General features: G+C 33.6%; 1 protein-coding gene across 2 annotated transcripts in view; it reads right to left on the bottom strand.

Moving 5' to 3' along the window:
* GABRG1 (gamma-aminobutyric acid type A receptor subunit gamma1) overlaps positions 1–10,273 on the bottom strand; it is a 93,144-nt gene extending 82,871 nt beyond the window's left edge. The window contains exon 1 of one of the 2 annotated variants that reach the window (XM_037742655.1): positions 9,991–10,273. Coding sequence is in view for 1 of the 2 variants with exons in the window: in XM_017540344.2 (XP_017395833.1) it covers positions 9,688–9,791 (104 nt within the window). In the remaining variant the exon portion in view is untranslated. The other variant, XM_017540344.2, reaches the window with a different exon arrangement.
* Positions 10,274–16,916: the final 6,643 nt, after the last annotated feature.

The following is a 16,916-nucleotide window of genomic DNA, read 5'->3' as shown; positions in this document are numbered from 1 at the left end:
AAAATAAAAAATAACTGAAAGACATATTTTAAAAAGAATTTATGGTTGGAATAGGAAACTTTATGTAAGACTAGAGACAAAAGTTTAATTGAGAGAAAAATATTTGTAACATAATTGATATACAAGAATTTAAGAAAGAAAAGGATCGAGATATGCATATATATATATATATACATATATGCATGCTTACTTTTTAGTAACAAGGGAAAATAAGTTTAAAATGTGACTACAATCTTTAGCCATCACATTGGCAATATGTTAAAAGATTCGTTGCATCCAGTACTGAGGAAAATACAAATAAATGGCATTTTTATAACAATTATTAGGAAATGGAATTTGCTTTACAGCAATTTGACAACATTGATCAAAATATAGATATTAAAGGCATATACATATGGATATATGTACATAAAAATGTTAATGACAAACAAAATATAATGAATTATTTAATGTTAAAATTCTTCTATCATATAGAATATTACATAGTCATTCAAAAAGAGGTAGAATAAGTATGCTGATTTAGAAAGATATTTTTGTTAGTTATGTCAAAAACTAGTTAGATTTTATGTTTTTAAGAATACACACATATATGTGCACATAACACACACACACACACACACACACACACACACACACACACACGTATCTGCCAAATTTCATGGAAAAATCTGGAATTAAAGACTACGAGTTGCTAAGTATTTGCTTTTTAAATCAATAAATTAGGTTCTATTTTTTTCCCCAAAATCAATGAGTAGTGCCACGAAATAGACTCTCCCCTTGCCTCACCACCATACCAACACACCAACCCCAGGAAAAAAGGATGTTATTTCAGGTCCTTTTAAGGAAAGAAACACAAAATTCTATTATGAAGGCAAAAGATGGGCTATCTCCTTTTGTCCTTTCACCATTGTTCTTCCTCTCTACAGAAAGCCTATCAACATCTTTCTGGTAGACAGTATCAAACTATATTATCTCTCTAATTTTAGCTTAGTCCTCGTTAAAATTATAAATTTTAATTAGACATGTTCTTCTTGTAAAAACAAGATAAATAACATGTGAAATTAAATATCTAATGTCCTCAGTGATTTCTTACCTTTGATCAATGAAATCAAAAACTTTTCTGTACTTTATCTAGAGGTAAACATTGCTACTAATTGTATGTATAGTCTAATGAGCTCTGTTTTGTTTTGCTAACATTTTTTTTTGAGGACTGAAAGTAATAAGATACTTTAACATTGATGGTATACAAGCAACAACATTATGTCATTAGGGAAAACCACATTTTTTTCCATACATTTCAACAATAACAACTTGAAAATTATTTTTGAAAAGCAAGTAAAGAAAAACAAGATTAAGTGAAAAACTCAAATTAATTTTCTGTCTATAGACTAGAACTTGAATGAGATTATACATCAATTATTTCACAGTTTGAGATGTGGAAAATTGATTTAGGAGAAATGTAAAATGCAGCTTCATTTATGGTCTAGTTTATATGATTTTCTTGGTAAGGTTGAAGATACAGAACTCTCCAAAATTACATCTAAACTAGGAAAGAAATAGTAACACAAATTGCTTTCAGCACAGAGTTTATCCCTGTTACTTTCAAAAAAAGAAGTCTGGACAATTCCTAAACCCATCAGAGCATAATTATCTAGTTAGATTCAAATATGAGATTAGATAGAAGATAGCTAATTTAAAAAATAATAATATCAGAATACATTTTAAAAAATAATTAGTATAGTGGCATGGTTTTCTAAAAAACATGAAGATAAAAACAGACAATTATAAAACAGATTTTTTTTTTCTTAATGCCTTTGGTTATGATTTAAAATGTCTGTAGTTTATTGATTTATTTGTAATAAAAGAACAAATACTACAAATAAAACAATTTAGTTTGGCAACCTTTGGATTTTTGTTTTTGTTGCTTGTTTGCTATGTTTAGCACACCAACTTTGTTCTTTAAAACAGTTTAGAAAACTAGGAACCACCCATTCAATGAAGTCTCTGGAAGGCTGGTGAATGCCCAGAAATTGTAAATGTTATTTTGTGATCATTTCTATGTGAGTGCTTTTTGGAGTAAGAGAAAGAAAACCTAATTTTTATTATAGCCTATTTGAAAAATTGAACACTGAGTATACTGAAATTATCAACAACTTCACCATTTTTCAGTTTATATTCATAGTGCCTGACAGAACATAAGTTAGCCTTAGAAAAAATACAAATCTGGGTGAAATTCTCACTCTCTAAGATTTTGGAGTATCTATATTTCAGACACATTCTTCAAAACAGAAAAATTTTGCAACATTGAGGCATTATATTGAGGATTATTAAATTATAAAATATATTAAAATACCTTAAAAGTGAAAGAAGGAAATGAGAATCCATCCTTCTGAAGGCAGAAACGTATTTTTTTCCTAAGACTTGGGATCTTAAATTAGTGTCAGATATTTTAATTGATAAAAGATTGTCTTAGATTATTCACTTCACAAACTCAGAGAATACAAATAAGTGAATAGAAAAAAACAAAATACTCCAGTCTATTCTAGTTATGACAATCTGATGTTTTTCAAAATGAAATGTTACTAAGAAATTCCAGAGACAAATATAGATTCATAAGCCACCTTTAGAGAGTAACAAATTAGTCTGTAAAATACAGGCATCTGAATTAATACTTAATTTCAATCCAGCCAAAAGGGCTACTCAGTGCTAGTAAATATGGTTGTTTTTTGGAACAGGTATTATTTACTAAACGTACCCTATTATACACGCTGGAAAATTATTATTATAATTATACACATCTAGGATGACCAAGAGGTGAATGGTATCCCTGTGTTTAAGCACACTGTACCTATTGTACAACCATTAGTGATTGTTCTAGAAATTTACCTGAAGATTAACCTAGTAGCTAGAGCCCTTGATTCTAGCGCCTTAAAGCTATCTAGGGAAACAAATCACTCTCTGACATGAATATTAAAATATATATTAAAGTTACTATTTTATAATCATAGAAGTTGTGATCTGCCCATTCTAGCTATGGGTTGGAGATCAGGGTCTATATTAAGTTTACTTCTATATCTCTATTGCATACCACAATCTCTATTATTCTTAGTTATTTAATATCTGTCTAAAAAATAAAGAGAAGTGTTAAATCTCAGAAGATATTGTTTTTGGGAGGAAAGGATTTCTCCATTTCAGGATTTCAAAATTAAACTAAATTATATAGCCTTTAACAGGATGTTTCTACTTTAATGCCACGTCTTACACAATCAGAAGGCTCACCTGAAAGACATAGGAAATCCATATACAAAAATTCCTACCAGATTTTGAGACTCCACCTCTGGCACAAGAGAGCAATGTTATCCTCTCTCTCTCTTTCTCTCTCTCTCTCTCTTTCTCTCTCCATATATATAGCTATGGTATAATACTGCTTTTATATGTATACCACAGCTACGGTATAATAGTGCTTACCCTTGTCCTCAACCCCCTAACAGACATATAAAAACATATAACCTACCCCTTCCTCAGATGTTAAGTGTGTGTTTGTGTATATATATATATATATCCTTCGCTAATACTGACCTGAACTTAGGCATATGACAGCTGAGAACATACAATATTTTCCCAGAGTTGCAACTGATGGCAAGTTCTTTAGTGCACCCACTATACCTCCTCTAGAATTCTGAGTAGCAATTCCAACATTTTATTGTTTTTACTTATTTATATTAATAAGCTATCTTGACACAAACTACCAGACTTTAAGTTCATATAGAAGGAATTCTGATTTCTGTATCCTGCTCATCTAGCATATATGATTATACTACTCGAACAAATAGTAGTATATTTTTGTCTTTGTCTTGCTTACCATTGTATCCAGTTCCCAGAACCCTGCTTAACACGCAATGGGCACTGAGTAAGTATTTGTGGAATGAATGGTGATGCTCAGTGATTATTTACTGAATGAATTAATAGCTAAGACTGTTTCTTGGAACATGTGACTTCAGTTGGCTAAACAATTTTAGTGCTGATAGATAATGAAATGTTTGAAAATACAAAAAAAAAAAAAAACTGATAAATTTTATCTGCCTCCTGCAGAGTATAAGAACACTCTAATAAGTTTCTGCTTGAACAAGTCTAGTGATAAAGCATACATTACCATGTTAGAAAATTTTGTATTGGGAGAAAATCTGCCTTCATGTAATTTTCACTACCTGGTTATGATTTGCCTTTATCCTTTAAAATAAGGTTACCACTCATTTCCTCAGCAAAACTTATGTAAATTAAATATCCTATAGTGCTTTTTTTCTGCTTCAAGTACTTCAATGTGTCAAAGTTTTCCTTAAAATAATCTGGCACCATCCATAATATTCCAGGAAGTATGTGATGGGTACAAAGTAGATTTTTCTACTTAATGTGATTTTATCAATGAATTCACAATTTACTGCAGTATCTCTCCTCTCTTCTCCTCTTTTTTCTACTTTGCCTTTTTAAAAAAAATTGTCAAAAGTCATGTTAATTGTTTTGACTTATATTACATTCATAATCTGAGAGATTTGGTAGTTAAAATGCAGGTGGGGCATAGAAAACAGTAATTTAAGTTTTGGATTCACCACTTATCAGCAAGATGACCTTAATAAGTTCACAAAAATGGATTTTTCCCTGTTTTCCATCTGTAAAATTGAGAGAATAACAACATCTAGGCTATATTCTTCTTCGTCTTCTCATTGTGTAATTTGGCTAAGTATAATCTTCTAGGCTGAATACTTGCCTTCAGATTTGAAGACGTTTTCCCCATAGTCTTATGATATTGCTGATGAGAAATCTCTTGGCTCTTTAGTCATTTTTTCTTGGTTATGACCTATTCTTTCAGTATCTTCTATCTTGAAAAATTTAGACTCCTCTGTTTATCTTTAAAGTTCTGAAGGTATATTTTTTATTTTGATTAAAATGTTTTTCTTTAATTAGTGTCATAAATCTAGGTCTTAGCAATGAATAAGTATAAGCTCCAAGTGGGTAGTACTTACATCTACTTATCACCACTGTAAACTCAGCATATTGTTCTTTTATGGCACACACTAGGTATTCCATAAATATTTGTTGACTAAGTAAATGAATGACCTTTTCCAAGTGCAAAAGGTATTTAAGAGCACACAAGAATCCATGGTTTTCGCTCTACTATGCTTCAAACCACTTTAGGCTATATCATACTAGAATAACTATAATTCCACAGAATATCTGTTATGACTTTCTTTTCATATAAAATTTTAAGTGCTAGTTTCTTTGCACAGATTTTTTTTTCTTGGAAATTTCATTTCTGGAAATACATATGACAGCTCCACACTAATGAAGATTTTCTGCCTCAAAGATTTGTCTGAAATCACTCCAGTGAGAAATGGTGGAGCTGAAACTGGAATTTAGATCTGTTGGTAAAGGCCAGGATTCTCACTTGAAACCTTGCCCATATGTGAATTACTCTCTGGAAGCTCATTCTTCCTTTTCTCTCATGGTAGTCATTTATCATATTTTGGTAATCATTTTCTCAGTATCTCTAGAGTCATTTTTCAGTTCTTTTTTTACTCTTTTTTTCTGCCCTCCTTTGGGCCTCCACTTTCATTATTATATTCTTACATTCAATTAATCTACTTAATATTTGAATAAAATTCAAGTGTTTCCTCTTATTTCTTAGCCAGAAATGTTCTTCATCATATAGAATGAAATAAAGATACTGATTGTTTGCATAAACTAAAAGATTCTGTACACAAGGGGTTTATCGACTATGACATTTGCATTTTATTTTATTTATTTATTTTTGAGATGGAGTTTCGCTCTTGTTTCCCAGGCTGAAGTACAATGGCGTCATCTCGGTTTGCCACAAACTCCACCTCCTGGGTTCAAGGGATTCTCCTGCATCAGCCTCCCGGGTGGCTGGGATTACAGGCATGTGCCACCAAGCCTGGCTAATTTTGTATTTTCAGTAGAGACAGGGTTTCTCCATGTTGGTCAGGCTGGTCTCGAACTCCTGATCTCAGGTGATTCAGCCTCCTCAGTCTCCCAAGGTGTTGGGATTACAAGCATGAGGCACGGCGCCCAATTTGTCATTTGCGTTTTAGTTTCAAAATCATTTTCCTCTCAGTCCTTTGCATATTTAACTATCATAGAATATCATTACTTAGTTATTTGGTTCTCATGTTTGAAAGGTTACCATCAGCATTTTATTACAAAATTAAGTGAAAAATCTAGACACCTAAAAAGTTATTCATTCATTAATACCCACACAAGATATATTACTGAAATTACTTGAAAATAATACATTTTTAAAGCAAGTGTATTTGAATATGTTAAACTTGGCAAATGAATGCCACATTGTGTGATTATTGACTCAAGGAAATTGTACTGAAAAAAGAAAAATGTGATTTTTCCTTGAGATTTTTCAATATATAACTCTTAGTCAAGGTTTATTGTAGATTACTTTTTAGAACAGTTAAAATCTCTTTTTAAAAAAACAGATTATAACCAGATTTTTTTCAACATTACAAAGACGTTAAATGAAGCTGAAGAGATTCTAAAGAACTTGTCAAGATGCCAAAGAGTCTCCTAGAGAGTGAAACACAGCAACCATGACTACAGTTTCAGTTACAATGATAGGATAGGTTTCCATAGTTCAGCAATATAAAAAAAAAAAAAAAATAGTGTGCCTCCTGTATACTCTTAATGAAAGTTGAGGAAACTAAGCATTGCAACTGATTAAATATCAAAAACAATTGCTTCCAATTTAAGAAGTCCCAAAAATAGATGACTTTCAAGGTGTACTTTGGAAATCATGTAAGACATTAAAACGCTTACAAACAGAAATATTTATGGTTAGTCTTGGAAGGAAAAACTAGCCAAAAAAAATGGAAAACAGGAGAGAAATACGACCATACATGATTTATAAATGTTAGCACTTGTTATCTCCAACTAAATATTAAGAGAAAAGTTCACCCATCCGCAGCTACTTTATTTTAGTTATTATTATTATTACTATTATTATTATTATCATTACTATTATTGTTATTATTATTTTGAGATAGAGTATCTCTCTGTAGCCCAGGTTGGAGTGCAATGATGGTATCTCAGCTCACTGCAACCTCCACCCCTTGGGTCCCTGTTCAAACAATACTCCTGCTTCAGCCTCCAGATTAGCTAGGATTACAGACATATGTCACCATGCCCAACTCATTTTTGTGCATTTTTAGTAGAGATGGGGTTTCACCATGTTGGCCCGGACTGGTCTCGAACTACTGACCTCATGATCTGCCCGCCTTGGTCTCCTACAGTGCTGGGATTACAGGCTCATTACAACATCATTATTTAAATTTATTTTTAGCAAAACATGCTCATATTTCCTTTTCATTGCTATGTTTCCCAACTTGGTCTCATAGAACCCAGTGGAGAAAGAAACATGTTCTATTAACATTCTCAGGGGTTCCCTACAAAAGTGTTTCTGTGTCAAACTTTTTCCATTCACTGAAGAAAATAGTTTATGATGCATCTTGAAGAAAGCATGCTTACATTTGCCTTTTATTGATAGTTTTCTATCTCATTTTATAAAAATTATGGATTTAGGGAGTACTTTTAAAAGTACTCCCTAAATCAAGAGATTATTTTAAACATAATCTCTCATAACTGAGGCCTTCAGGGCTAATTAGAACAACAGCTTATAAATTTTTCCTTTAATGTGTATTTATTTACCAGACAAAATAATCCAGATTATCTACATTACTATGATAATAGAAGTTATTTGTTAAGTGTACAATACCTTTCTCACATATATATATGTTTAAAAATTACATAGCATTCACACTTGAGAAATCACATAGATTTCCCTCTTGAAAACTACTTAGATAAAACAGTGAAGCCACCGTTGACTTATTTCACTTTTCAGTTGAAATCATAGAGGTATTGAATGTGAACATCTAAAGAAATAATATGTAATCTACTACTATCCTTCATTTCACAGATGAAACTGTGTTCAGAGAGGTTAAAGGCCCTTGACATATGAAATCAGGTCTCCAGGCTGCAAACCCTGTACTCTCTTCCTACAGCACACATCTCTTTAACTCTGAGAGCTTGACGAGAGTTCTTGAATCAATTATAATGATCACAAATGTAAATATTTCCCTAAACAAAACTTGTTTATTTAAAATAAAACATCTCCTGGGACAGATAAAATGTCCTTTACTAAGTAGCTTGCCTATTTGGTTGAAAGGGAAACTTGTATAAAATGATAAAATGTTGTTATTTCAGAAAACCACTGGCTAAATCTGTTTTTACTTTTGTAATATAATGTATGTCTCTACCTAAAAATCTTTATAAAATGTTATAATATATTCAAAGAATAAGGCATTATGACACAAAATATATAAGAATAATTCATCCAGTAGTACATTTATGTTCATGTCAAACATTTAAGAATCCAAGGAAACAGGGTAAATAAACCGAAACTTTAATGCTCAAAAAGCACTAAGTGTTAAAAAATTCCAACAAGTCTAATATTACTTAGCATACTTTAATCCATTCTCTATTTTCAGAGAGAAAATATAGTATCTATATCTGGTAGTATGGTAAAAAATATTCAATGTCTCTTTACATTTAAGTTTATAATAATAATTTCTTCTAGCAATGTTAAAAGTAGTTATAAAGTCATGTTTCTAACTTCCTAGTGATTGTACTTTACTTTTGAATTATATGCACTTTTACATTTATAATAATGTAATGTTAAAAGTACATTTATTTGAAATAAGTTGCATGGTATGAGTGCCATGTCCCAGACCTTTATAAATGTCTATGCCTTAATCAACATATTTTAGCTCAAGTCACCCAATACTCCTACATATAATCCAGGAATGATACCTGAGCATTTTATTTTTCTAACAGAAAGATTTTAAAGTTTTATTGAAGGTATTACAGCCCAGTCTTCTTCCTGTTAAATTTGAGGTTTGTGATTGGTAATACTCTTTTCTCTCTCTCTCTCTCTGTCTCTCTGTCTGTCTCTCACACACACACATACACACACAAACACACAGCCAAGACTTTCATGCTGCCATACATTTTTAATTACTAATGGACAGCTAATTAAAAAAAAAAACTCAAAGCTGGTTCAAATAAAATATACATGGTTAATTTTTACTTGAATACTATACATTTGTAATGCTGATAGATTTCCTTTTAGCCAGATTTATAATCTTTCTTGATGTAAAACACTGGTTTGTTCCAGAAAGTTACCAAAAACGAGGAAAGTGGAAAAGCAACAGCAGAAGATAGAAAAGCATCATACATAACATGCTGTGTAACAACAAGTTTTTGAAATAACTTTATTTTTTAAAATACAGAATCATCCTGAAAGTTCATCGTTGACATTCATTCACTAAATTTACTGGCAGTCATTCCTACTCCCCCACTCCCTTCCAGTAACTGAATCCTCACTAGTTTTTACTCTGCTTGAAGTAAAAAATAACTGAACCAACCTCATGTTTCAAAAATATGTTAATTCCCTTCTGTCTGAGAATGAATAAATCTAATCAGAAAATAAAATGATGGTAAATATCACATATATGTAATCACTTTGCCTAGAACAATTTTTAAAATAAAAGGGAATAAGAGGAAAGGGTAGATACCAAAGAATAGTTTTAAGCCCCTGAATTTACTCACCAGTTTCCCAAATGCAGGGTCAGTAACAAGAACATCAGCCTCACCCCTCTACTTTGACTCCGCAGAAGAAAAGGGGAGAAGAGAAAAGCTTTCAAAGGACCCATCGGAATCGCTTTTTCTGTGTGTGCTGCACTAGCTCAATTCTCCCAGCCAGGACTTTTCCTCCCACTTCAGCAGCAGCTGGCTGAGTATAAGAAGGGAGAGTGTGGAAAGGCAGTGCACCTCCCAACCAGGTAGGATGCGACTCCCAGCAGAATTGAGCTAGGGAGCCAATCAGGCTGAGAGGACGCTGGCATAAATTACCTTAAAAAGAGTTGAGCCAATCAGTAGCCCAAGGAGGCGGGGCTCTCCTACTAGAAATTGAGCCCAGTAGGGAAAAGGGCTCCGTTTTTCTAAAAGAAAAACAAACCTCTTCTCCTTCGCAGCCGGGGAGAAACATTTGAGTGGCCTTGACAGAATCCCTCCCCAGGGAGAGGCTGCCTTTCGCCTTCCCTTCTGCTCTTTCTCTTGTCTGACTCTATTTCGGGGCCACGGCCTCTTTCCTCTCCCGCGTACAAATTCTGAATCTGTCTTCCAAGAGAGATCCCTGGGAAGCAGGCAGCGCCTAACTGGTTTTCCCCAGGTTCGTGAGGATTCTGTTAATTTGCGTTAATTATCTTGTTAATTTTGTGGGTGGGGCGGTGTCTACTTTCTCTTTGCAGATCCAGCACCTGGCAGGGTGCCCCGCACAAATGAGCACTCAGGAGATGTTGAATATATAATTGAATGAATGAATGAGCAGGCTCCATGCATTCCTGGTTACCACGTTTGCTTGCCCCATCCCCCTTCTGCAGCCTTAATAGCGAGAGAGGATTTGCAGTCTTCTCCCGCCAGGCACCGAAAGATGATGACACTAATGAATAATGCCAGGCAAGAACTATGTCATCTTACAAACACGAAAACAAAAGTCTGATTTTATAAAGATTGTCTTAGCTATAAGAGCCTATAGATGGGCAATCCTGGTTCTCTTCCCCACTCCCCATCTGCGTTTGCATCTGTTAAGCTCCAGTGTTTGGTACCTAACTTCAGAGGCTCTGCTTTGAGTTCCTAGCAGAGCCCGGCAGTTGCCGTGGCAACCAGAAAGCCTCTGGCAGCTGGAACAACTGTACAGGGGAAGACGCTGGAGGTGATGGAAGCAGGCGCTCTCTCTGCCCAGCCATCTTCTGCCTTAAAACGGCTTCCCAAGAACCTGCTTCCGACGGAAGGCTCCTGGGGTTGGAGTATTTAGCTGTTAATCCACCCCACAGAATTGGCCCGATTCTGGTTTGAACTGTAATTTACTACCCAGTTACCTGAGCATATTTGTCTGCCTCAAACGTTCAAGCCAGAAGTAACAGTGTTTGTGCATGGCGGTAAGGTAACTGTTGCTGCTCTACCTACTGAAATAACTTAAAGAAACTGGATAGGGCGCAGGAGGTTACTGATTCATGTTCTTGCCCGAAATAACAAATGGTGCAGTGCTAGGCGTTTCTCCCTCTCTTTGATTGATTCTCCATCCTTTTAGTCTCCTCTGGAAATGCGCATTGACCCTCCTTGTTTTTCTTCTCCCACTACACGTTAATTAGGCAGTATTTTTCTCTTCCACAAAGCATGTTAGTCAAGGTAGCCCATATCAAATAGTTTTGAAAACAATAAAGTTTAATCATAATAGATTTTAGGGTGAATAAATTTACATAAAATGTGATGTCAATATAAATCTGAGGGTTTTTTTTTTTTTTCTTTTTCTGCTTCAATTAAGAATGTGCTTTGGATAGCTATGTAACTGTTTCGTTTAATGCACACACTAATTCACTTATCTGATCAGCCAGAGAACTAGAAATTAATTCATTAGAAGTATGTCATGAATAACAAATACTTTTCTGATTACCCTTTGCATTTTGCTAACATTAGGTAAGGTTTGTATACATTCGTGGGAATATGACATTTTATAATGTTGCATGCAACAGTAGCTGATAGTCCTTCCATTAATAATTCTTAACAAGGTTTTACTCTTACATTTTACATATGTAACTGAAAGACTTTGGGAGCAATTAAAATAAATTAATGAGGAAAGCTGAAGGATATCTCCTTGGGTAGTAAGAATTTGCCTGTTTATTCTCATAAAAGATTTTTAAAAACTGGAGAAAATTTCTTGTTTTCTCCAAAATCCAGGTTTTTGCAGATTTTATTCTAAAGTAGTTTCCAACTTGTTTCACTTATTTCTTTCAAGCACTTTTATTTGACTATTTCTATGTCTCCTCCTTTGATATATATTTTCTATTTTTTATAATATGTGTTTTATGGGAAACCAATTCTATTCTGCAATAATCATGATTTCCTATGGGCTATTATATGTAAAGGGGATCTGAATCCTGTGGAACCTGGAGAAAAGGAATGATGGTCGTAGATACCACCCATGTGCTGACTCTGACAGTCTGCCTCATCTGATTTGATAAACCAGCTCTATGTATGGTGAGGAGAAATGTGAGGAAAGATACATACTGTCAGTTCTGAAAAAAGCAAATAAGGTACATCATATTCATCAAACAGTGTCTCACAAGGGCACATTCGTGGACTCATGGGGAAATAAGATCAGGTGTCTTACAGAATTATAGATTAGAATACTAGGAGTTGCTGTAGGTAAGGAAGTGAAGAAAGCTCTCTATCTTCACATTATGATAGTGGTTTTCAAGTGAAGGTAATTTGACCCCATGGAACTTTTGTCAATGTCTAGAGATATTTCCAGTTTTCACAATCTAGGGGTAAAGGCAGCTGTTACTATCCAGTGGATAGAGGCTAGTGTTGCTGTTACATGTACTAAAATGCAAAAGAAGGCCCTGCCACAGCAAAGAATTACAGAGCTCAAACTGGCAATAATAGCTAGGCTAAGACACCCTGACATATGAGTGAAGAGAACAGACACCAAACTCTCCTGCAACTGATGATTTCCTTATGTTGTCACCGAAGTCACCATTTCCTTCCTCCTTCTTTTGAACCACAGTCATTATTCACTAAGCTTATGTCTAGTTATAATAACTATCAACATAGTGACAACAATTATTTCCCTCAAAATTTGTTCAGAGATCACCTGAAAATAAAATATTTGGGTTATCTCTTTAAAATTCAGATTCATGGACTTCACCATTGTATATAATATAATTTTTCGCAAGAAATTCTGGAGATTTTTATGCATCTGAGTTTGAGGACCAAGATCCTACCATCACCTCACAAAATAACTCCAGTGAGACAGAGACCTGATCATGTATGTGAAACCATGATCTTAGTAAAGCAGGGATTCAGTATGATTCCTCTGTCCATTGTTAATTCATTCATTCAAAACTATTTATTAAGAAACTGTGATGTCAGGAACTAGGCCTGGAATTAGAAATAGAATGGTGAACAAAGCTTACTGCCTTGGTTTATATGTATATAAAAAAGAGAATAATAATTCTGCTTAGTTTATAGAGTGTTTTAAAGGATTAAGTGAATTAATACATGGAGATCACTTGAAACAGTGTCTGGATAATTAAAATTACTCAAAATGTTAATAATGTTATCTCATTGATGATACGTTTCAAATCTAATTATTCATTCCAGTCTCTAGTACAGCACCTGCTACAGAATAGTCAATTTGTCGTACAGCACTTGCTACAGAATAGTCAATTTGTAAAACGTACAGTCTATTAGGAAGAAATGAGAGAATAAGGAGACACTATTGTTTTCACTCTACCTTCTACATTATCTTGAAATTTGCTTTCTCCAGATCAAGGGGACATGTTCAGTTGTGTTCTTCTGACATACTTTTCTTCCGATGGCCAAAACTCTATACTTCAGCCAATGCATCAATTTCAAGTTCCAAAACTTATCCTGCAAACTCATCCATTTTTGTCTTGTCACATGCTGTTCCCTAGGAGACCCTACCCTCCTCACCATCTGCTTAATCCTTCTTCATTCTTTCTGATTAATTTTAAGTATTTTTTATATAAAGAAGCCTTTATTGCTTGTTCATTGCACTCTAGTCTGTGTTACAGAGTTAATATATATTAACCATATATACAATAATGGTTAATCATTTTGAGCATTAGCTGTGTGTTCCCTGGCATTGTTTTTAGCCGTTCTAGATTATTGGTCACACTGTTACCTGTCCTGCTAAAGCAAATGCTTTATTTCTCCATTATAGAACATATTACGTTTTTAGGAACTGTTTGTATTTCTAACTAAACTTCCAGTTCTGTTTTAAAATTTTATATAGTAAGGATTAATAGTGTTTATCAGACCTGGTATTATATCATGTGTTTAATATTTTGTGTGCACATTTAATTAGTACCTTTCTGTCTGTAGAATGTAGCTCTATGAAGGTAAGGCTTTAAATTGTTTTCAACACCTCTGCATCCCTTTCAACCAGATCAGTGGCTAGCAGATAATAGGCAGTCAATAAATATTTGTAGAATGTATACAGATTCAATGCATAATTTACTAAATAAGCAAATGAATAACTTTAACCTTTTGATATATATTCAAAAGCTATGAATATATAGCTATGAAGCTATGAAGGTAGCTATAAAGAGATCTCTGTTCCTTAGTAGTGGGCACAAGTGTTCAGATCCAAGTAGACAAAATTCCAGATTTTGATGCTTTACTTACTCCTTCCCATGAAACCATGAGGAGCAATTATTTTTCTGATTCACAGCTTGTCAAAACAAAAATCAACAAACCCTGCCACTTCAGTTTATGTAAATAGATTATTTTTTATAATCAGACAGAGGTGAGGACCAGAACAAAGATATTTTAAAAGGCTGAAGGCATGTACTGTTTATTTGCCAGCCTGTTCAATCTTCTTAATCCTGTACCTGGACTCTAGAGTGCTGCCAAGACAAAGAGTTCAGACGTGTCAGATAGGAATGGATCTACGGCTTCCAACTTACAGGCCATTATTGTTTTAGCCTTTTTGTTTCTGTATTATAATTTCTGAATCTGAACTTTTGTTACTAATTATCTCTACTGTTTCTTATGTCTTCTGTGTTTGCCTTTTACTTGATTTTCTCACAAACATGTAAATGTGTTCTCATGTCTAATATTCAAGGATACATATACCCATGTTTTCCTTTTCCCCCCTCAGCCATCCATGCCTTTTTAAAACCATCCTCCTCTCTTCATTAGCCATTCACTCACTAAATTCTCTGTTCTAGCTTTTGTCCCTGTGACACTAATGCCTGCATGTTGCTAATCCAGGAGAAGTTTCCAATGCACCTATGTGATCTCTCATCTACATTTGATCATTCCTTCCTTCTCAAAATATTCCTGAAAGTTATTATATCATTTTTTCCCATGCAACTTTTGCTAATTCTTTCTAGGCTTCTTAACATGCTTTTTCTATCATACTTCAATACTTTCGAGTTCCTCAAAATAAATATCAGTTTGACTTCTTTTTGCATCATGCTGTCATCGTCGGCCACCTTATCTATTATCAAATTTTTACATACTATTGTAAGAACTTAAAATATCTCCTTAAATCATATTGCAAGACAAAGAAGTTTTACTGGGCTTCAGACACCTAAATCTAAATAACACCAGCTAGCTAGTACAACCAAAGACCTTACAGGTTTTTTTTTTTTTTTTTCTTTTGACATGTATGTCATCTAATCTATCATTAGCTCTTTACAATATTCCCAAAACTTATCTTCAAACTATCCAGTGTAAATAGTTTGTGGCAACCGTTGGTTCATACATAAGGTGGCCTTGGTTCAAAACCAAGTCTTCTATTTACTTATTTTTTCAATTCCTTAGTTCTCATGTGGTTACTATAAATATTAAATTAGTTAGTTTACATAAAACACTCAGAAGGGGACCTAGCACATACTAAGTGCTCAGTCAATCTAAACAAGCATGACTAATGCTATTATCAATATTCAACTTCCTTCTAGCTCTACAGCCAATCAATCCAAATCAATCCAAGTGGCCATCAAAACACTGCAGTCACCTTCCATTTCTAATCTTGTCAACCTTTTACTTATTTTTTATATAACTACTAGAATGCCTTATAAAAGGTGAAAACCTGAAATTTTGTCCATTTTCAACCATTCAATGACTTCATAATTTAGTTAGGAGAAAATGTAATATTATTATCATGGCCTGTGAGGCACTCTCTCCTCTCTGTCTTTACAGCTCTCTCCTCTTCTCAATGTGTTCCAGCCAGAATGACTTTCCTTTAGGCTCTTCATTGCCATGCCTCAAGTTTACCCAATGGTTTTGTCGATGATTTTTCTATATCCTAATCACTTAATCTCACCTTTTACCCTTCCTCAGCTATTTCCTTGTCCTATTTTCACTCTCAGCTTAACTAGCCAATCCTTAAAGAAACCCCAGTCCTCCCATTTAAATTAATTCCACATTATAACATCTAATAGCACTCAGCACTTTTCCTTCCTGACATTTGATGCATTTTATAATTAATTGATTCATTTAATTCAAGAGATAGTCACTGAGCACCTGGGTTTCAAGCACTCTTCTATGTACTACCAGAAATGAAAAAAGCAGATGGATTTTTATGCTCTCATAAATATTATTCTGTTGCATTCTGTTTAACTTTCTATGATACAATTTATATTTTTATTCTTAAAAATATTTTTACAATCAGTTTAATTTTTGTCTCTTTTCTAGCTGTAACTCCTTGATGGCCAGTGATTATTGTCTTCTTTCTTTCTTTACACTATTTGTAGTCTAGAATAGTGTCCACCATAGCCATTTATTGAATAAATAAATGAAAAAAGGAATGAACTGCAACATTTCTCCATTATTATGTCTATAATTGGGGTATTACACTTCATTTCTATACACTTAAGTTTCTTTCCTATAAAAAGCTAGGTTATTAATATGAAATTTGCAGAGTTGAGGTAATATTATTATATAATATAAATAATATGTCTACCAAAAAAATGTCCTCAATAAATGGTAGGGATGTGGAGTCAGGAGGGTAAACCCTTGTAAGCATCATGAATCATGAAATTATGTTAACTTTGCAAAAAGAAGAAATGTAGAGTCAAATAACATAAATTTATATCCTGCTTGCACTAATTATTTTGTAATCTTTGGCAAATTTCATCTCACTGAACTCTAAATTTCTCAATTACAAAATGAAGATAATGATTATTTTTATCATTGCAGGTAAGTATGAAGATCAAATAAAATAATTTTACTGCAACTCTTTGTAA

This window comes from Cebus imitator, unplaced genomic scaffold (assembly GCF_001604975.1).
Source record: "Cebus imitator isolate Cc_AM_T3 unplaced genomic scaffold, Cebus_imitator-1.0 Scaffold124, whole genome shotgun sequence".
Classification (NCBI taxonomy): Eukaryota; Metazoa; Chordata; class Mammalia; order Primates; family Cebidae; genus Cebus; species Cebus imitator.
The sequence above is the reverse complement of the archived record's forward strand: the minus strand, read 5'-3'. Positions and strand labels throughout refer to the sequence as shown.